Source organism: Erythrolamprus reginae, chromosome Z, assembly GCF_031021105.1.
Source record: "Erythrolamprus reginae isolate rEryReg1 chromosome Z, rEryReg1.hap1, whole genome shotgun sequence".
Classification (NCBI taxonomy): domain Eukaryota; kingdom Metazoa; phylum Chordata; class Lepidosauria; order Squamata; family Dipsadidae; genus Erythrolamprus; species Erythrolamprus reginae.
In genome coordinates this window covers 141,756,767-141,779,274 of record NC_091963.1, presented here as the reverse complement: position 1 = coordinate 141,779,274, position 22,508 = coordinate 141,756,767, and the positions used below count along the sequence as shown (strand labels likewise).

Below are 22,508 nucleotides of genomic sequence, written 5' to 3'. Positions count from 1 at the left end.
CAATTTTTATGCCGCCCTTCTCCTTAGACTCAGGGTGGCTTACAACATGTTAGCCATAGCACTTTTTAACAGAGCCAGCCTATTGCCCCCACAATCCGGGTCCTCATTTTACCCACCTCGGAAGGATGGAAGGCTGAGTCAACCTTGAGCCGGTGATGAGATTTGAACTGCTGACCTCCAGATCTACAGCATTCTAGTAGGGTCCTTTCCAGAATTGCAAGTTACAAGGAATGTTTGAAAATGAATTGCTGTTCAAATCATCAAGGCATTCTATTTAATTCAATGTTTAACATTTTGTTTACAAGCTAGTCAATAAATAATTCTAACATTATTATGCACAAACACTTAGGAATATATTCCAAATAGTTCATCACCGCTCACAGTGCTTACAGGACTCTAGATATGTTTTGAAAAAAAATAAAAGACTATTCAGTGTCATATTCTTGCCTTATTTTTTTCACTCTTAGCTGTTCTTTCTTGTTCAGATCAGGCCTCAACATAATGATGTAGCATTTAGGGGAAAAGATACAAATCAATAAACCAGCACTGGAAATTATAATCGAGAAAATCTCCACAGCAACCATATATTTTCCTTTTGTGCTCATGTATGTTGGAATAAAGGATAACCAGACACTACAGAAGGCCAACATACTGAGAGTGATAAACTTGGCTTCATTGAAAGCATCAGGCAATTTTCTTGCCAAGAAAGCTACTGTAAAGCTAACAAAGGCAAGGAAGCCCATATAACCTAAGACACAGTAGAACATGTAGGTGGATCCTTCATTACATTCCAGAACAATTTCTTCTGCCATTGAACTCATGTCAACATCTGGGAATGGGGGAGAGATTGAAAGCCATGTAGCACATATAATGCCCTCAATAAAGGAGCAGCAAGATACTATGAAGAAGCCTAGTCTTTTTCCAACCCATTTGGTCATCTTAGAACCTGGCTTGGTGGATATGAAAGCTATAACCACAATGATGGTTTTGGCCAAAACACAAGAAATGGCTACTGAGAATATAATGGCAAAGGCAATTTGACGAAGGACACACATTACTTTGGAAGGTTGGCCAATGAATAGTAAAGAACAAAGGAAAGATAACATGAGAGCAACAAGGAGAATATAGGTGAGAGTTTGGTTGTTAGCTTTGACTATGGGAGTGTCCTGATGCTTAATAAATATCCAAAGAACTATGGCTGTGATTGAAGAAAAGAAGAGAATAAAACTGGTCAAAACTATTCCCAAAGTTTCTTCATACATCAAAAATGTTACAACTTTGAACAGACATAAATCCTGATTCTGATTTGGATACTGATCCTGTTGACATTCCAAACAGTCATTCATGTCTGCAAACAAAATCAGATTAGAAATATGGTAGTCTTAGAGTTACATTAAAATGAGAAATGAAAAGCCTGTCATTGTGGCAGCTAACTTAAAATCTGAAAGACAAAGTTCCCTCAAGTTCTATTCTGCAGTTTCTGCAGTCAGAGATGACCAAGACCAATGTGGGCAGGTTATTCATCCACGAAAACAAAAAAGGGAAAAAAATAACTTGTCATGTATCTCATGAACCTATAATTGATTGTAGATAAACATCAATTTTAATCATTCTAGTTGACATAGACATAAATGTGTTCTGTCTATTTATGAATTTGTGCTTTATTAATCATTGATATTCATAGTTTATTGTTTATTTTTATTCCTTTCCACAAATTCCATGTTTATAACATAACACAGACACCTTAAAATATATCAATAAAATACATATACATTTTCAATATTTCATAAATCAATATCTTATTTTGCACCTTTTTAAACACCTAATCATTTATATTCCTAATTCTATTTCATGGCAGCTGTTGCTGCTATAGAGTGCACAGAATTTTTAAAAAGCAAATGAAATATTTAACAGGATTATATATTTTCTTTTCTAAACTGTATTCCATTTTTTAATTATAAATTTTAACTTTTCCATCTTTTTCATTGCATCTTCAGGCCATTTGCTTTAGACATATATTGCTATCCCATAGAATTTAGCCAGAAAATAGGGGGGGGGGGAGACTATTCTTCTATCAGTTTTTAACCGAGTGGCAGGTCTTAATTACAACTTTAAAGAATTCTATTGTTAGACTGCTTATTCTAATTATATGTTCAAAAAACTGAAATTACTCCCAATAATTATGTAGTTATTTATTTTTACAAAAACAGTTGAGAAGACAATATCTGCATGCAAATCCTTGCTTATGATATTAGTAGATGTAGTTTAAGAAAATGCAAAAGGCAGAGAGGCAAAATCAAAATTCACTTTTCTAAAAATAATTATCAGCAACAGTGCTATGTGTTATACAGTTCATAAGCAAAAGCAATTATTCATTTGCTAAGTGAGGGGCTATCTTCAAACTTCAGGCAATATATTAGGATAACTCTTACCTTCCTGATTGGCAATCTTCCCTTCTGGACACTGAAGACAATCATAACAGCAAAATGATTTCCCTTCTAATTTGCTCTTACTATATCCTGAATGACATTTTTTATTACAGAGAGAAAGTGGCCGGGACTGTCCATAATGAAAAAGAGAACATTTGTGATTGTCAGAAAATGCTTCTGAATAGACCAGATTAGATAGACTTAATATTTATAAGATTACCTCATCTTGCTTTCCTATTGGTCATGGCATGGTCTAATATTTAATGTTAATTAGTGAATATTTGAGGTAACCATCCACGTCCAAAGTGCCCCTTTAGGGACTCTGTTTGCCGCCGCTGCAACCGCCAGGATCACATCACTGAAGCATGCAAAGCATGATTTTCCCCCAACTCAGCTACCCACCCACCCACCCGCCAACAAGGCACTACCTGGCAAACAAGAGAAAATCACCCTCCGCGTTTTGCAGCTGGGAACTACACCAGGAGCACAAACTGGGATTACTGACTACAGAATTAATGGCACCTCAACACACGGCTCTAGTAAAATAATTGTCCTGGTGCACATTAACAATCACCCATACCAAATGGAGTTAGACACGGGATCTAAATATTCAATTATGCCATGGGAAAAACTCAAGCTATATATGCCGGCTATTCAAAAGGCTCATTTGGAGCCTGTAACTGCTTTAATACAAGACTTTCAAGGGGGGGGGGGTATTCCAATAATGGGTAAAACCATAGTGCCTGTTTCTTTTTAAGATGTACAATGTAACTTGCCTTTAATAGTGGTTTCAGGGGCTAGACACATGCTTTTGGGATTACATTGGATGACACCTTTGGGTATACAAGTAACTGGGCTTATGCAGACTTTGTTTGAGAATTTCCTGAAGTTTTTAACCGCACATTAGGAGCGTATAAGGGACCACCTATTTTCTTTTCATTTGATCCCAAAATACCCCCAGTGAGACCTTAACCTTGCAGAGTACCCTTACCCTTATTGCCTAAATTAGACCAACAGATTGATAAATTGATTGCCCAAGGCATATTAGTGCCTGTTGATCATGCCCCTTGGGAAACCCCAATAGTCACACCTTTAAAGCCTGATGGATCCTTGAGAGTATGTGCTGACTATAAATCAACCTTAAATAAGGCATGACAACACCATTCCTATCCAATTCCCTTGGTACAACAATTGCTCCATTCGTGGGGGGAGGGGAGAGTATTTGCCAAGCTGGATTTAGCGCAGGCATATCAGCAACTGCAAGTGGACAAAAACACTGCGCTAGCACAAACAATAGTGACTCACAGGGGTGCTTTCAAGTGCACAAGATTACAATTTGGGGTTAGCATAGCCCCAGGTATATTTCAGAGCCTGATGGAGAGATTACTCTCTGGCCTTAAAGGGACCATACCATATTTTGATGACATATTAATCTCAGGAGAGAACCAAAATCAATTAAATAAGAGAATAAGGGAGGTATTAACAAGATTACAACAAAAAGACCTTAAAATCAAGCTAGACAAGTGTGTATGGGGAACTGATAGTGTGGAATTCTTGGGTTATTGCATTGATAGTGAGGGAATACACCTCACACAAGATAAAATAAGGCAATACAGGAAGCCCCTGAGCCCCAGAATAAAACTGAGCTCCAAGCATTTTTAGGACTCCTAAACTTTTACTCTGTTTTTTTGAAACAGAAGGCCACAGTAGCTGAACCACTCCACAGACTACTCCAGAAAGGAACACCATGTACTTGGGGGAAAGCAGAACACATAGCTTTTATCCAAGTAAAAGAATTACTATCATCAAAGAGCATAGTGGTTCAATACAGCACAATGTTACCATTAAGGTTAACCTGCGATGCTTCTCAGTATGGGGTGGGAGCTGTGCTAAATCATATCTTGCAAAATGGCACAGAAGCCCCAATAGTATATTTTTCTAGAACACTTTCAGGAGCAGAAAGAAATTACAGCCCATTAGACAAAGAAGGCCTGGCCCTTGCGGCTGGGGTGAAGAAATTTCACAACTACGTTTTTGGATGCTCCTTTGAATTGGTAACTGACCATAAACCATTGTTAGGGCTGCTAGCAGAAAATAAACCCACTCCTCCTTTTATGTCACCCAGGTTAATTAGATGGACCATTTTCTTAGCAGGCTACAATTATACGCTTAAACATAAAGGGGGGAAAGAAATCAACCATGCAGACAGCCTGAGCAGATGCCTAATTCCCCAAGCCGTAGACCTGACCCTGCTCCAGTTTCTGATATATTATTAGTTGAACTGTATGAAAACCCAGTAACCACGGCCAAATAAGTTGCTGAGAATACCAGGAAAAACCCAATATTAAAGAAAGTTGCAAATTATATTTTAAGAGGATGGCCTGGCAAAATTACAGATGCAGCCACCAGGGATTTTAAAAACAAACAACAAGAGTTATCATATTTGAGGGGATGTATATTATGGGGGGGACAGAGCTGTAATTCCCTCCATCTTGAGGAGCAGAGTTTCAGAGATGCTGCATAGGGTACATATTAAAAGCCTAGCCAGAGGACATTTGTGGTGGCCAGGCCTAAATTCAGACATTGAAAAATGGGTAGCCACATGTGACCCCTGCCAAGAATCCAGACAAAACCCTCCTAAAACCTCCCCAGTAGAATGGGAAACACCAAAAGGGCCTTGGTCCAGAATTCACATAGATTATGAAGGCCCAATAGAGTCTCATTCCTTTTTGATAGTAGTTGATGCCTATTCTAAATGGATAGAGATAATAGCAATGGGGAGTACTACAACATGTGCCACCATCAAAGCCTTGCATCGATAGTTTGCAACCCACGGGTGCCCAGATGTGGTGGTATCAGATAATGGGCCACAATTTACCTCAAGACAAATGGAACTTTTCTTAGACCAGTTGAGCATTAGACATGCACTCAAATCCCCTTATTCCCCCTGGGCAAATGGGATGGTAGAAAGATACATTAGAGTTGCCAAAGAGGCATTAAGGAGATCAAGCCCAGGGGAAATACAAGAGCGCCTTGATCAATTTCTCCTCACACAGCACATCACCCCAAACTCAGTAACTAACAAAAGACCAGCTGAACTGCTGATGGAGGGTTAAATTGGCTTAAGGGGAATATTGTATAACGAACTGCTCCAAAAACATATTCTGTTTTTTTGGAGGATGGCCGGATGGCTGCACATGGAAGCGGCACATTTAAGGAGGCGCCTGGAACCGGCAACCCTCCAACAACAACAAACTGTGGATTTTAATCAAAACTGTACTACTTCACTCCCCACAGGGAGTACCAACCGACGGACAAATCAACAAGTACACCACAAAGCAGGAAACATAGATATAGACTTGTACTTACCAAACCACCGGGGATTTTCCAGAGTTGCAGGAGTGGCTCCTGAGGAGGCCGGCGGCATGTCTGTGGACTCAACACATGGGTACGTCCCACCAAGCAGGCCAGGGATAGTCAGCGAAGTCACTGACGAACTGACCTCCTCTTCCCCTGATCTCCAGGACTTGACTGATCTGCGCAGGTCAGAATAGGAGGTGCGCAGACCCAGTCGATTGGACAATTTTGTCATGTGGCTTACTGATTAACCTTTACTGAACTAAGAGGGGATGGGTGTTGAATATGCAATGACCAATATGTAAATAGTTTGGGATTTAAATATGGATACTGATTGGCTGTTTGCTGAGTGGGAGATTTGAATTACTGGCAGTTACTTTGGGCGGGAAGCCAAGGGGGTTTAAGAACAATAACCCAGAGCCGTTTGCTTTGTTTGCCAATTATGTTGTAACCGCTGGTGAGACAATGTTACTCCTGTAGCTCAACAATAAACTATGAAGATTCCGAATGCCTAGCTCTGTTTATTTCAGTGCTAATTAGAGAAACAGAATGGGGCAGGTGAGACAGATAGCAAGACAAAGAGAAAGAGTGACTGTGCAGAGGAAGCATGATGGTAGGATGTTAATGAAAACTTAATGAAAACTAAGAAAGGATGCATTGGTGTAGTAGTTTGCATGGTTTGACAATGGCTATGAACTACTCTGGTTTTGTTTGTTTACTTTCTGTTTTCCCCAAGGAATGATATGCAGAAGTGGTATTGAACTGTTTAGACCAGTTCATGTGAACCAATAATAGCGACCTGTGACATGCGTCCCAGCGCTATGCCATCCTATTTAGGTATATTTTCAAGCTAGATGGCAAGATGCAAGAGAGAGCAAAGCGCATACAGAGAAAGCATGCACAGAAGGCATGTGTGCGAGTGAAGGGAGAAGGCGCACATGCTCTATCGCAATTGTGGTCCTGGGTGAACCATTAGGGAAAGTATGTGAATCCCACTTCTGATGATAAATCTATCTAAGGCTGCAATGTTATTTTCCCTTCTTCTGAATGTCCTCGGATATTGTTATTTCAGTTTAATAACTTATTTTATTAAGTCAAAGCTGGTGTGGTGAAAAGAGGGTTTGTGGAGGGGGAATGGTGTAATGTAGATAGGATCTTTGATGATTCCCGTCTGGGCAAGTGCTAATCAGAGACCGACTTGGAAACTTTTTTAATGATTTCCTTAAACACACACACACACCAGTAGTAGAGTCCCTTTTTTTAAACTACCAATTCTGTGGGCATGGTTTGGGGACATGATGTGATGTGGCTTGGTGGATGTGACTTGTTGGACTTGACAGGGGAAGAATATTGCAAAATCTCTATTCTCACCCCACTCTGGGGCCAACCAAACATGATATTTGCCAGTTCTCCAAACTATTCAAAATTTTCACTACCGGTTCTCCAGAATCTGTCAGAAGCTGCTGAATTTCACTCTTGATATATACATACACATATCTTTTCATTTCTACTTTTTCCATACTTCTACTTTTTTGTTTTCTACTTTTTAGGGTATTTTTAGGGATTTTTAATTGTTGCAACTGTAATTATAACATATAATTAAAAGGGATATGTGAGTACATATAAGATAAGGTGGGGGAGACACAAAACAATGTTGAAAAGCATTCTACAGAAGCTTTTTCTGTTAAAAGAAGAATGCACTAGAATTTCTCACTGACATGAAAAAAGTCATTTAGCATTAGATTCTATAGAACCTGCCTGAACCAGTAGGAACCCACTTCTGGTTTCATTAGTGGAATAATTATCAGACATAGTTGAATTTAACTTCTGTGGCATACCTGGTTAAATCTCCTTGGCCACACAATCGATTTCTCAGAAGAAGAGAATATTTCTTTTTTGGATTCCATGTGATCTACCTCTCCAACTCTCACTCGCAGGAAAGACCGGTTTGGGAAAGTAATCCAATTTACAATATCAAATCCACCCTCTAATTCACCATTCTGATTGAAGGAAATCATATCTCCTACATCATTGTTAAAAGAGATCCTTCTCATAAAGTGGTTGAGCTAAGTTGAAAAACATTTTTTAAAAAAAAGAAAAACTAGATAAATATACCAAGTAGCACAAAAAATAATGTAATTTTCCCTTTGAGAAAGATAATAAATCCTTTCAAAATTTTAAGAAGGACATCAACTAGTTGACAAAGCATATTATGAATTAATTCATGTTAATTGAGTTATTATTTTTTAAATACAGTAAGACGTACAGTTGCAAAATAATAATTTTAATTTGCTTTTAGGTAGTCCCAATTATTATTTAATAATTATTTAAAACATCCGTGATTTGAATTGTGTTTGAGAAAGTATTATTATGCTAAATGCTAAATGCTAAATTAATATTGGCTAATATGGGAGAGCATTTTAAAATAAAATTACTAAAGTAAGTTCTATATTCTAAAGAAATTAGAACATGTCAATTTTATAGACCAGATAAGTGCATGAATCTATTGACTTACATTACCTTATTTTTCAGATTATAAAATGCACCCTTTTCCTCCCTAAAAGAGGCTGAAAATGTGGGTGCATCTTATACTCTTAATTTAGCTTTTCCTAAACTTTTTTTTCCAGCCTAACTTGGTGCTAATGAACTTCCTGGCTTCCTACTTCCTCTGAAAAAGTTTTTTTCTGCCATAACCAGAGGATAAATAATGTGTTGAAGCTAAACAGACTAAGGATGCTAGCCAGATGAATATCTGGCAGGTAGATTCCCCCCCCCCTATTTTCCTCCCCCAAAAGTAAGGAGCATCTTATACTCCAGTATATCTTATAACCTGAAAAATACGGTAATTGATTTCTCAAAAATATATTACAACTTTCTAGACTCTTACTCATATTAATAAGCAGTAGATAAAGCATGGATGGATGGATAGATAGATAGATAGATAGATAGATAGATAGATAGATAGATAGATAGATATAAATCTGATAAAGCTTTTGAATTTTGTTGCTTTAGGAGAGTGTCAAACTCAAGGACCGGGGGCCTGATCTGGCCCAAAGTTTTCTTAGATCTGGCCCACAGGGTGCTTAGATCTGGCCCACAGGACCACCCTAGAAACAGCAAAGGATTGGCCCGCATTACCTCTGCCAGCAAAAATGGAACTTGGGAGCAGCCCGTGGGCAGCCCTTGTGAGTTCCATTTTCACTGACAGAGGATTGAAGAGGCCTTTGCAGCCATAAAGAGAGCTTGGGAGCCCGTTTTCACTGGCCAAGTACTCAGGCCACCACCTGTGTCCCCAACACGAGTGATAGCAAACTGGCCATGCCCACCCCAGTCCCCTAAGGTCAAACACAATGATGAAGCCCTGGTTTAGGATTTTACCTTCCAGAATTGTTGTTTCATAAAGAAGAGTTTGGCTTTGTAGTTTTCTGTTCTGAATGTGACAGCAGATGACAGCATGGCACGCAAAGCATGTGCTACCAAGTAGACTGCATTGTAGATGCTGTAGCTGTGGCCCACCATATCCATTTCAAACACCGATGTTGGAAGAGTCTCCAGTCTCTCCTTTCCAGTGCACCTGACTTCTTCATTTATCATGGAGTTGGAGAATGAACATTCAAATGCATTTTTCCAAAAAAGCTTGATAAAGCTATCCTCTTTGTCAAAGTCAGGGTTCCTCGTCTGAACAAATTCCCGGAATCCGGATACTTTGTTTGAATGAATTGCAAAAGAGAGGGCACCATGGATGAAGTCTATCTCCTCATTTTTTACAAAGGGAAGTGAAATGAATTCTATTTGTGCTGTCATAATCCAGACTTTAACTTTTGTCCATAGCTCTATTCCTTGCAATCTGGAAATAATGGGGAATGTTCTGAAAAAAACCATGTCATCCATTTCCCCATGGATTATTACTACATTAGTGGTGCTTCTCATAATCACATTGTATGTTTTAATCCCATCTTCCATAAAGTCAAAAATGCTATTTGAATATGTTGTTGAGGGAATTTCTTCAATGAAATCAAAGCAAATACCTCTTTGGACAAACATGGCAACTACATCATGTACAAACCTCTCACTATTCTCAGTCTTTGGAGAAATTATACCAATCCATGTCCATTTAAAGTGCAGTAGCAATTGAAGAATTCCTTTGCACTGATAGTTGATATTTGGGAACATCTGTAGGTGTAAAACAATTTCCTTTTTTCCTCTTCTATCTGGAGTATAGCTATATATGATCTAAATAGAAATAATGGGTTGAGAGGGTGCATATTTAGTTTCATATTTTTTTGAAGTGCCCTAAGTGTATAAATAAAACTCAAATTCCCATTTCAAAGTTTGAATCCAGCCATACTTTATGCAGGAATTTAGGGCATATTAATGGACCAGAATGTTCCTACATTCTTTCTAGGCTTTGATGATTTGGAATTTACCTATAAAACAAATGTCTAGTTTGTACAGTAGTGCATTGCTCCTTAGGCAAAACTGAACAAACAAAACTAATCTGCTAGATAGCTTAATTTAATTTATTAGATTTGTATGCCGCCCCTCTCTGGAGACTCGGAGCAGTTCACAACAATAATAACAATGTAAATAAATCTAATACATTTAAAAAACATCTAAAAGCCCATTATTAAAACCATACAACGCATACCATACATAAATAATATGAACCCAGGGGCTCAGTTTCCCCATGCCTGATGACATACGTGGGTCTTCAGTAATTTATGAAAGGCAAGGAGGGTGGGGGTGGTTCTGATCTCCGGGGGGAGTTGATTCCAGAGGGCTGGGGCTGCCACAGAGAAGGCTCTTCCCCTGGGGCCCGCCAGATGACATTGTTTAGTCAACGGGACCTGGAGAAGGTCAACTCTGTGGGACCTAATCGGTCGCTGGGATACATGCGGCAGAAGACGATTCCGAAGGTATTCTGGTCCAATGCCATGTAGGGCTTTATAGGTCATTACCAACACTTGTGACCGGAAACTAATCAGCAACCAAGCTTGCCCCAGACAATCTATTAAACTATCCAATATGCATTCTGTGGAAGTGATTTTTTGTTTTTTGCATCATATGAATAAGGCAGAATGTATGTTGTGAATAACATGGAGAGCCAAGAAAACAAACAAACAAATGGATCATCATAAGAAATTGGATACAAATGATCAGATTCAAATATTCTATTTTGGCCACCTTATATAAAGACCTAGCTTTCTGGAGAAGACTCTAATGCTGGATAACATGGAACGCAAGAGAAAAAGAAGATGACTATTAGCAGATAGAATAGACTCTGTCACAGTGGTAATGAGTACACCTTTGGAATACTTGAAGGACGTGGTTAGGGATACATTGCCATAAATAACATCTATCTATGTAGTCACTCTTCTCTCTCTCTTGCTTTCTCTCTCTCACTCTTGCTTTCTTGCTCTCTCTCACTCTCTCTCTCTCTTCCTTCCTATCTTCTCTCTCTCTCTCTTTCTTTCTGTCTCTCTCTTGCTTGCTTTCTCTCTCTCTCTCTCTCCCCCTGTTGCTCTCTCTCTTTTTTCTCACTTTCTGTTTCCCTCTCTCCTTTCTATCTCTCTCTCTCTCTCTCTCTCTTGTTCTCTTTCTCTCTCTGGTTTTCTTTCTCTCTCTCTCTCTTGCTTTCTCTCTCTCTCTCTTTCTCTCTCTCTCTCTAATGCTTTCTCTCTCACACACACACAGAGGTGGATTGGGCGGGCAGGTGGGGGGGAAGTGTCGAGAAGCCAGAGGCGCGAGGGGGCTGGAGGTGCTGGGGGGCGGGAGCAGCCGTGGCTCCTTGTGCACCCTTGGAAAAGGGTGTGCAGGGGGGGTGTTTTGGGGTGCGCTTGCATGCACGCATGCAGCTTAGATCGAACAGTGCCAGAGGCTACCATACAAGGACAAATTATGAACTGTAAAGTTTGCTTGGAGATGAGAGATACTTCCAATGAAATCTACCAGACCCCCTACATGGATTGCCCCTGTGACTATGTAAGACAGTATGTAGGACAGAGGAAGCTAACCAACAGACTGCAGGAACCCAAGTGAGTAGTCAGACAAGGGGACCCAAACTCATTGGGAGCCTCACATTGCAATAAGCAAGGCATATATTCAATTTTGCAGTTACTAAGATAGTTGGAAAAGCAGGCACAAAGACAGACAGGGAAATGATTGAAACCAACAGGAGTGCTGATTTACCATGAGCTTATCAATTACTTAGGAGGTGGGGGCTTTTGCTGCACAAGAAAACAACAGCCAAGAAAATAATAGCCAGCCTACAACAAAACAATTTACATCTAAAAAGCTACAGACAACAGTGACCATAAAACAGAACAGCTTAAAGCAGCCAGAGAAGTTCCCTGAAGATGGGCTCCAGCATAAGTCCAAAAGCTCAGAAAACAAAATCTTTAGTTCCAGTGAACAATCCAGATTGGATCCTGCATCATAAAATAACTAAATCCATTAAATACTGAATGAATAAATTAAATTCCAACTTTCCAAGCAAGCAGTATACCTGTGGCATCTTGTAAAGGGACAGGATGGTTGGCATATGAGCCCCAACTGCAGTGGTTGGTCCTCCGATGACGGCAGTTGGCCTGTTCTGTATGTCACAGCTGTAGTTAGGGATAAATCTATCCTGAGTAGAGAACAGTTCCAATGAAGCATGATAGGTCCAACTTGGGCTAAAATAGCCATTGTAGATATGGAAGCCAAAGGTAAGGTTAGGTAAGAGCTCAGGATTTTCATTAATTTCCTTGACTGCAAACTGTAAAGCCAGAAATTGCTGATAGATTGATGTGATTACTCTAAAAAGAATAGTACATATTATTTTACAGCATTTATAGATGCCCGCTGACCAACAAATGTCTTAGTATGTGTTATAGAGTGAATGGTGATGAATATTTTTTAACTATATTGAAGTTTTTAAGTCTTTTAGTTGTATTAATTGGATTCTTAGATGTATACTACTATGTTTTTTTATGTTGTGAGTCACACCGAGTCCTCGGAGAGGGGCAGCATACAAATCCAATAAATAAATAAATAATAAATAAAAATAAAATATTTGGGATATTGATAACAATCTCAATTTGCGAGATGAATGAATCCTATGAAATAGTTAATAAATCTCATGAATAGAACAGAATAGAATTCTTTATTGTCCAGGTGGGTAAGGAATTTGTCTCTGGTGCATAGGGGAAGGTTTGCCTATTTGCCGATGACTCTAAAGTGTGCAATAGGATTGATATTCCTGGAGGCATCTGTAATATGGTAAATGATTTAGCTTTACTAGATAAATGGTCAAAGCAATGGAAACTGCAGTTTAATGTTTCCAAATGTAAGCTCTCAGTGTACACACAAGCTGCAAGTAATAAATCATGATCATCATCATAAAATACATCCATCATAAATCATAAGGTACAACACTTAGTGATAGTCATAGGATACTAAATAAGTAATCAACATAAATCATATTAGAATTCAAAATAAAACAATTATTGCAAATTGTAAGATACAAGCAACAAAGCCATAGTCATAAAAAGATAAGGAAATAGGAAAAGAAACGTAACAGGAAAGGTAAAAGGAAAGTTAATAGGAAAGATGAGAAGGATAATTGTAATACATTCCTCCTAGGTAGTTTTCAGTGCTGTAGGAATTAGTTGTTTAGCAGAATGATAGCATGGGAATGGGAACTGTCCTTCTGTCTAGTTATTTTGGCATGCAATACCCTATAGTGTTGTGTTGAAGGAAGAAGTTGAAACAGCTTATGTCTAGGATGTGAGCGGTCTGTAGATATTTTCACAGCCCTCTTTCTGACTCATGCAGTATACAGGTCCTCAATGGAAGACAGGCTGGTAGCAATTGTTTTTTTTCCCTGCAGTTCTAACTATCCATTGAAGTCTGTGGTCAATGTTTCCTCTAATTTTTTTTCGGTGTGTGCAGAAAAGTATAGTGATTTAGCGGCACATTTTCATACCTGAGCACCTGAATTTTTTTCACAGATGTTACCCAAGACAAAAACGAAATAGGTTTTCATTGTGATGATCCTCCTGATGATCACAATGATCATGATAAGGGGCATGCATAAGTGCACCGCGTGCCTATTGTTCCATCTGTCCCTGTCCTAATGTTTCTCTAATATTATAAACTCATAAATATTTAAAAATAAATAAAGTGAACAAAGAACAAGTTGAAGGATAATAATGTCATAAACTCTGTTGTAGCTTTTCAAAAGGAGACTCTTCTTTTTTGAGCTTTTCACAAATGGAAATGTCCTCTATTCCATTTTGCAAACACAATAATTGACACCTTAAACCCTCAACTATGCCTATACAGTGGTACCTCTACTTAAGAACTTAAGTCGTTCCATGACCAGGTTCTTAAGTAGAAGCAATTTTTCCCATATAAATCAATGTAAAATCAAATAAAACCATTAGGAAAGAAATAAAAGCTTGGAATTTGGGTGGGAGGAGGAGGAGGAGGAAGATGAGGAGGAGAACAGTCGCTGCGGAAGGAAGAAGGTAAGGTGAGGGGAATCAAAAAAATCCAAAACTTTAAGGCTTAAAAAAAAAGAGGGACTCTGAGGTGGCAGGGAGGAACATGCACCTCCCATATACTGCGCCAAAGAGAGAATCCCAGGTGGGCAAGAAGGGGGAACTTCCCGCTCCTTTGACCAAACGGTGACTGCTGCTGCTGCTGCTACCTGCTTCCTCTTCCCATGCTGAAGGGCTCCCCTCTCCTCTCGCTCGCTCGCTTGCTTTGTAGCCGGCATCTTTCCTTCACTGTGGTGATTCCTCGGTTTGGCTGAAGCCAAGTTGATCTGCCCAGGGCCAAGTGCCCCATTTTGCCTTTCCATGCCCAGATGCTCCAGGAGGCAACCTTGCGCCAGGTGTATGGGAGGTAGCGCAAGAGATTCATCACAGTGAAATGGTTCATGTCGCTCTCAAATTTCCTGGGAAATTTTTCCGGGCTTGGGTTCTTAAGTAGAAAATGGTTCTTAAGAAGAGGCAAAAAAATCTTGAACACCCGGTTCTTATCTAAAAATGTTCTTTAGTAGAGGCGTTCTTAACTAGAGGTACCACTCTACTAGCATAGCCTCATGCTAACTGAATTTTGACTTATATTATATACAACTTGGTATCTTTGTTAATATCACCTTGTTCAAAGAGTAATTGTGATCCACTTGTATTGTTTTGTTGTTTTAAAAAATGCATATTAACGTGAGCCAACAGGATTCTGATTCTTGTTTAAAAGCTATTTATAAATTTTTAAACATATACAGGATGTCCATCTTGGAAGTCCATTGAATTAACATGGAAGCTTCATTTGGTGCCAAACTGATCATATATATCTAAAAGATAGTAGCTTCATTTGGTGCCAAATTGATCACATATATCTAATAGATAGTAGTAAATATTTGTCCCTCACTAGAGAGAAATCAGCATTTATCTTTAATGCTATTCCCACCTGATTATGGAAATCAATTTCAGATAACTATGCAAATGTCTTTATCTCTATTTTATTAGTACTATCATGGGAATAAAATCAGAAATTGAAAATCAAGAGGAGGATTTTCATTGCTGCTTTTTGTCAGTAGAAGCTCTCAACCTTCTTTGTAAGACTTGGTTGAATAAGATAACTATCTTGCTCAACTCAGCTTTCTCTTTAGCTCAATATCAGAATTAGATACAAGGAGTTTGTGATCTACAATACTACTAGTTCTAGCATTACTTTATAGTACAGGTTTTAAACATTTTAGCATAATATCTTCTTACTGCACACTTGAGAGTGTATGTCACTCTCTTGTCTCACTTTATCAATGGATGGGTTATTTTCTAAAGAAATGTTAGCATTTGTGCTAATAAAATACTTAAAATAAAATGAAATGTTTGTTCTCGACCTATAGATGTTTAAAATTTACTGCCTAATTAATTATTCTGAAGAAAATGGTAGCAAAGGAATACAAATGCATAAAATGTCATTCATCAAAGACCAGATAATATACAACAATGATTTTTTTAATGGAATGCAGTTAACAGCAGACAAAAGCAGGTCTAGCAATACAAATTATTATTTAGTGCATATGAATCATACAGAATCTTAAATTGAGCTTAAATTTGGTAATCGCATTCATGCAGGTCTTTTCAAAACCTTACATTAATCACTTACCTTTGTCTTCTTCTATCATTTTGATTTATGTTTTGCTCCCTAACCTAATCAAAATTCTCAGGTAGCTCCAAGCCAAGCTAGATCCTGTTTAGATGCCTGGATCAGACAATGTTGGCTTGGTGCGGTCAGATGTATTTGTTTGAAAGAAACTTACAGAATGTCATCAAAGAGATGACTAGAGGGTGCTTCAGTGAAGTCCATCATGGAACAGATTATGTAGATCTTAGATAAAATACCTACAATGATCAGGTCTCCTGGTTGGTATTGCTTATGAAGAATAGGCAGAGGCTCACCAATCCTGCATTTAGTACTGGGAATTTTGCATACAATTTGGGGCAAAAACACTAAAACCAATATCTCAAACACCACCATCCTGTATGAAACAGTTCTTTTTTAAGCCATTTCTACTATACTAGCATCCATCAGTCAGTTTAATATAGAAGTCCATGTGGTGACTGAGTGAATAGCTCTTTGAACTAAATACTATCTGGTGGTGAGACTCATAGAATCCTTTCTAGCTTATTCCCAACTTAGAATACTCCAAGGAATATTAATGACACTGTATTTCACCCACTACCCTCCCCCAAAATACTTTTGCTTTTCCCATGTTGTTTCCGTTCTAGTGGTTCTAGATCTAACTCAGATCTAACTCAGAATCACTCAGAAGTTATTCTTCTTAAATGAATAGTTGCAATAATTATAAGGAAAAAACCCACTAAATCATAAACAAGAAAACATATTCATGCTGTTGAAATGTTTTGTAGAAATGTTTTGCATATTTCAGAAAAATAACAAGAAACCTAAGAGATTATTGATGTCAGAATGAGTACAAGTGTTCCCTTTGGGTTATGAGATGTAGTTGAAATAAACCTGGTCAAATTGGTAAATATAATGGAGAAATCAAAAAGCCCAATGGAATAGGCTGTTTACATTTATGCAAGCATCATACCAAGAGTTTCAGTAATCTGTTGTTTACTGATAGCATGATAATGATCCATAATCTAGTTGTAGCTTCAAAAAGAAAGGAAGGGGAAGGGAAAATTTCTTCAGATTTCTTTACATGAATATTGCTTTTACTGTATATTGATTATGATTTGGAAATGAGACAAAACTGACATGAAGCAACAAGAGACAAATCAGCTTCCCCCAACCATCACTTCCCAATTTCTGAATGGCACAAAAATACTTCAATATACTCATTTTATACACAGATTACTTACGGAACCACCTTCTGTCACATAAATCCCAGTGGTCGGTTAGGTCACACAGAGTTGGCCTTCTCCAGGTCCCGTCAACCAAACAATGTCGTTTGGTAGGGCCTAGGGGAAGAGACTTCTCTGTGGGGGGCCTAGCCCTCTGGAATCAGCTCCCCCCAGAGACTCATACTGCCCCCGCCCTCATCATCTTCCGCAAGAGTCTTAAGACTCACCTATGCCACGAGGCCTGGGGCAATTAGATCTTGCTCCTCTGACCAATAAATGTGATGCATGGTGTGATTGGGTGACTAGGGTTTTTACATAGGGTTTTTAGCTGTATCTCTTTTAATATATTAGATTTGCCCTCTATCAATGTTCCCTCTTTTTTTTCCGGTGTGGGCGGAAAAGTATAGTGTCTGAGCGGCAGTCCTCTTGGGATTGGGAGGCATAGAATTATAAATGAATGAATGAATGAATAAATAAATAAATAAATAAATAAATAAAAAGAAAAAAATCCCTTCTTTTTTATTAAAAGAAATTAATAATTAAAAAAACCCAAAATCCATTACTATTAAAACTAAAACAACCAGCAAAACCGTAAAGCAGCTCTTGCTCTCAAAGTTTCCCAGGAGAAAACTCTAAGAACTCTTATTTATTTATTTATTTATTTATTTATTTATTTATTTATTATTTGGATTTGTATGCCGCCCCTCTCCGAAAACTCGGGGCGGCTCACAACAAGTGAAAAGACAATCCAATACATAATCCAATTTAATTAAAATATTATAAATTTAAGAAAAACCCCTATACTAACATACACACACACAAGCATACCATATATAAATTCAACGTGCCCAGGGGAAGATGTTTAGTTTCCCCATGCCTGACGGCAAAGGTGGGTTTTGAGGAGTTTACGGAAGGCAGGAAGAGTAGGGGCTGTTCTGATCTCCGGGGGGAGTTGGTTCCAGAGAGTCGGTGCCGTCACAGAGAAGGCTCTCCCCCTGGGGCCCGCCAACCGACATTGTTTAGTTGACGGGACCCGGAGGAGGCCCACTCTGTGGGACCTAATCGGTCGCTGGGATTCGTGCGACAGAAGGCGGTCTCGGAGATATTCTGGTCCAGTGCCATGAAGGGCTTTAAAGGTCATAACCAACACTTTGAATTGTGACCGGAAACTGATCGGCAGCCAATGCAGACTGCGGAGTGATGGTGAAACATGGGCATACCTGGGTAGGCCCATGACTGCTCTCGCAGCTGCATTCTGCACGATCTGAAGTTTCCGAACACTTTTCAAAGGTAGCCCCATGTAGAGAGCATTACAGTAGTCGAACCTCGAGGTGATGAGGGCATGAGTGACTGTGAGCAATGAGTCCCGGTCCAGATAGGGCCGCAACTGGTGCACCAGGCGGACCTGGGCAAACGCCCCCCTCGCCACAGCTGAAAGATGGTTCTCTAATGTGAGCTGTGGATCGAGGAGGACGCCCAAGTTGCGGACCCTCTCTGAGGGGGTCAGTAATCCCCCCCCCCAGGGTAATGGACGGACAGATGGGATTGTCCTTGGGAGGCAAAACCCACAGCCACTCCGTCTTATCCGGGTTGAGCTTGAGTCTGTTGACACCCATCCAGGCCCCAACAGCCTCCAGGCACCGGCACATCACTTCCACCGCTTCGTTGACTGGGCATGGGGTGGAGATGTAAAGCTGGGTATCATCGGCATATTGATGATACCTCACCCCATGTCCTTGGATGATCTCACCCAGCGGTTTCATGTAGATGTTAAATAGCAAGGGGGAGAGGACCGACCCCTGAGGTACTCCACAAGGGAGAGACCTCGGAGTCGACCTCTGACCCCCCACTAACACCGACTGCGACCGGCCAGAGAGGTAGGAGGAGAACCACTGAAGCACAGTGCCTCCCACCCCCAACCCCTCCAACCGGTGCAGAAGGATACCATGGTCGATGGTATCGAAAGCCGCTGAGAGATCAAGGAGCACCAGGACAGAGGATAAACCCCTGTCCCGGGCCCGCCAGAGATCATCCATCAACGCGACCAAAGCGGTTTCCGTGCTGTAACCGGGCCTGAAGCCCGACTGCTGGGGACCTAGATAATCGGCTTCTTCCAAGGACCGCTGGAGCTGGAGTGCCACCACCTTCTCGACAACCTTCCCCATGAAGGGAAGGTTGGAGACTGGACGATAGTTGTTGAGTACGGCTGGGTCCAGGGAAGGCTTCTTGAGGAGGGGGCGCACAAGCGCTTCTTTATAGAGTGATGGAAAAACTCCCCTCCCCAAGGAAGCGTTGGTAATCTCCTGGGCCCAGCTCCGTGTCACCTCCCTGCTGGCCGAGACCAACCAGGAGGGACACGGATCCAGTAAACAGGTGGCGGAACTCACAGCTCCAATGGCCTTGTCCACTTCATCAGGTGTCACCAGATCAAACTCTTCCCAGACAGGTGGACAAGTACGTGCCCCAGTCACCTCGACTGACTCATTGTCAGTCGACTCTGTTTTACAATTGGAGTCGAGGTCGGCCCGGATCTGAGCGACTTTATCAGCGAAAAACGTGTTAAACTCCTCGGCACTACTCTGCAAGGGCTCCCCAACTCCCCCCTGGTTAAGAAGGGAGCGGGTCACCCTAAACAGAGCGGCCGGGCGGGATTCCGCTGATGCAATCAAGGCGGCATGGTACGCGCATCTTGCCGCCTTGAGCGCCACTTTGTAAGTCTTAATAAAAGCTCTTACAAGTGTTCGATCAGATTCAGACCTGCTCTTCCTCCATCGCTTCTCTAGACGTCTCTTTTGGCGTTTGAACTCCCGGAGCTCCTCGTTGAACCATGGGGCTCTACGGGGTCTAGCGCCACGGAGAGGTCGCAAAGGCGCAATCCGGTCGAGAGCCTCCGCAGCAGCCGTATTCCAGGCCTCCGCAAGAGACTCCGCCGAACTGTGGATGAGTGCCTCTGGAATAACCCCAAGCACCATCTGAAAGCCCTCTGGGTCCATCAGGCGTCTGGGGCGGAACATCTTCATTGGTTCCGCCTCCCTGCGGGGAAGGATTGGAGCCAGGAAGTCAAGCTGTAGTAGAAAATGGTCTGACCATGACAAAGGCACTGCTTCTAAGCCCCTTAGTCTCAGACCATTGCTCAATTGCTCAGAAAGGAATACCATGTCAGGTGCGTGCCCCCCCTCATGAGTCGGACCCCGTACTACTTGAAGTCCCCCAAGACAATAAGTCTGGGGAACTCCACCGCCAACCCGGCTACCTCCTCGAGTAGCACAGGCAGGGCTTTTGACACGCAGCTGGGAGGCAGGTACGTGAGAAATAAGCCCACCTGAACCCCTAAGTCCAACTTCATCAAGAGTGACTCGCAACCCGCAATTTCCGGAGCAATGAGTCCACGTAGGCAAAGGCTCTCCCTGGCTATAATAGCCACTCCTCCCCCCCTTCCCTGGGGTCAAGGTTGGTGCCATATCTGAAACCCAGCTGGGCAAATTTCAGAGAGAGGAACACCTCCCTCTGGGCCCAGCCAGGTTTCAGTAATACATGCCAGGTCGGCCTCCTCATCCAGGATCAGATCCCGGATGAGGAGAGCTTTATTGACCACCGACCTGGCATTAAGCAGCAGCAACCTGAGTCCAGGGCCAGAGTTACACTCATCACCAGTACCCAAGATTGGGCTCACAGAGCCGGAACAAGGGACCGTTATTAAGCAACGGTCTCTCGTTCCCCTGGAACGGCTAGCTCTGTGACCCCCGCCATATCTGCCTCTCCCCAGCAACACAGGGATATTCCGGCCCTCTGCCACCCCAGAGATCGGTGCCCCTTCCTCTCCTGTCTCCCGAGCGTCAGGTGGGCCAAACCTATCATTCATACTACTCACAATCATCTCATCCATACTGTACTCCCACCCACCCCAACCATCACACTCATACCAATCATTCATTCCATGCACAAGATTAACTCCATTCCAATCATCCATTAATTAGCGAACCCTCCCAATATTAAAAAAAAAGATTAAATTAGTAATAAGTAAAAAGCTAATAAAATGTGGCACAATATAAATACATATAAATAGAAATTGAAAAATTCACAAAATTAATAATTAGTAATATAAAATGGTAAAAATGGTAAAATAGTAAAAATCAGATCTTAATACTAATTATTAGTTAGTTAAACATCGGTTAGTCAGTCGGTCCAGGTGAAGTGTCTTTGTATGGCTGCAATAAGTCTTAGATCTTAAAGGACTTTAAAAAGATCTTAAAAAGGTCTTAAAAAGCTGCTGTTTTTTCCCAGCCGGTCCACTAGGGGGCGTGTATCTTCAATAAAGTGCATAGAAGTGCACAGGAGTCAGGAGGGGGGGAGGAGGAGGGAGGGACAGACAATGATAGTCATTTGCAAGTTCATATTAGCAATGTCCCAATTCCCAAGCAACCAGTTCCATCTTTTTCATTTCTCTTTCGTGATTTTATCGTCCAGCAGGTCCAAACATCCATGTAGTCCTCCCATCTCGTTTCCATCTTGATTAAGGCCGCCACAACTTTTCAAATACTTATAGATAATATCAGCTTTCGTCTCACTGGCCAAGGCCATAACAATGTCTGTTTGCCTCTCCCGGTTTCTATGTGGAACGCCCCAATGAACATGCACTATGTCATCAAAAACAACTTGGGCGCCCTGCACTTTCATCCAACCAAGAATTGCTTCAGCTAATTTCAAGCCTGGAGCAAAATCTGGTCTAAAACCACGCAGACATAAATTTCTTCTCCTTTGACGGTTCTTCCAAATTGGCAAGTCTATAATTCAATTGCTTACAAATCTCATCCTGACTTTTAACTTGTTGCTTTAAATTCTGAATTTTTTCAGCTGACTCATCTGCTCCTTTTTTAACTGTTCTAATATCTAATGAAAGATTTTCCAACACAGTTTCCACTCGCAGAAATCTTTCTTCAAAAACACCAAAAATCTGAAGCAATTGATCCAGTTTCGTTTCAATTTTCCCAAGGCTAGGGTCAGCCCCTTCAGCCATTTTATTAAGATTTATTGTACTCACTTCACGATAGCAAAATAAGATCTGTCTTCCCTTAAAACTGCAAATCTTAGATTCTCTTTGAACTTCTGTAAATGCTCTATGCCTCTGCTTATCTTCAAGAAAAATGTATGCTGTTTTGAGGGAGATTTCCCCCTTTGTTCAATTTATCACATCGGAGCTCGCATAGGTGTGTCTAGAAAAGTCTGTGATGCATGCATAATCAGAGCTCCATTTTTGCTACCCTACTGCATCCCTCCCCAAATCTTGGAAGTAGCCCACCCTTGGACAGAATTGATCTTGATACTCATGGCCCTCATGCCTCCTGGCACAGATGGATTTTCA

General features: G+C 40.8%; 1 protein-coding gene across 1 annotated transcript; it reads right to left on the bottom strand.

Moving 5' to 3' along the window:
- Nucleotides 1–425: 425 nt before the first annotated feature.
- Nucleotides 426–22,163, bottom strand: LOC139154229 (vomeronasal type-2 receptor 26-like). Its single transcript, XM_070728658.1, has 7 exons — nt 21,950–22,163; nt 16,099–16,288; nt 12,292–12,469; nt 9,165–10,019; nt 7,625–7,852; nt 2,433–2,559; nt 426–1,348 (listed from the first exon to the last, which is right to left on the bottom strand). Exons 1-7 carry the CDS (start codon nt 22,161–22,163, stop codon nt 426–428), a joined length of 2,715 nt encoding a protein of 904 aa, XP_070584759.1.
- Between the last annotated feature and the right edge of the window lie 345 nt (nt 22,164–22,508).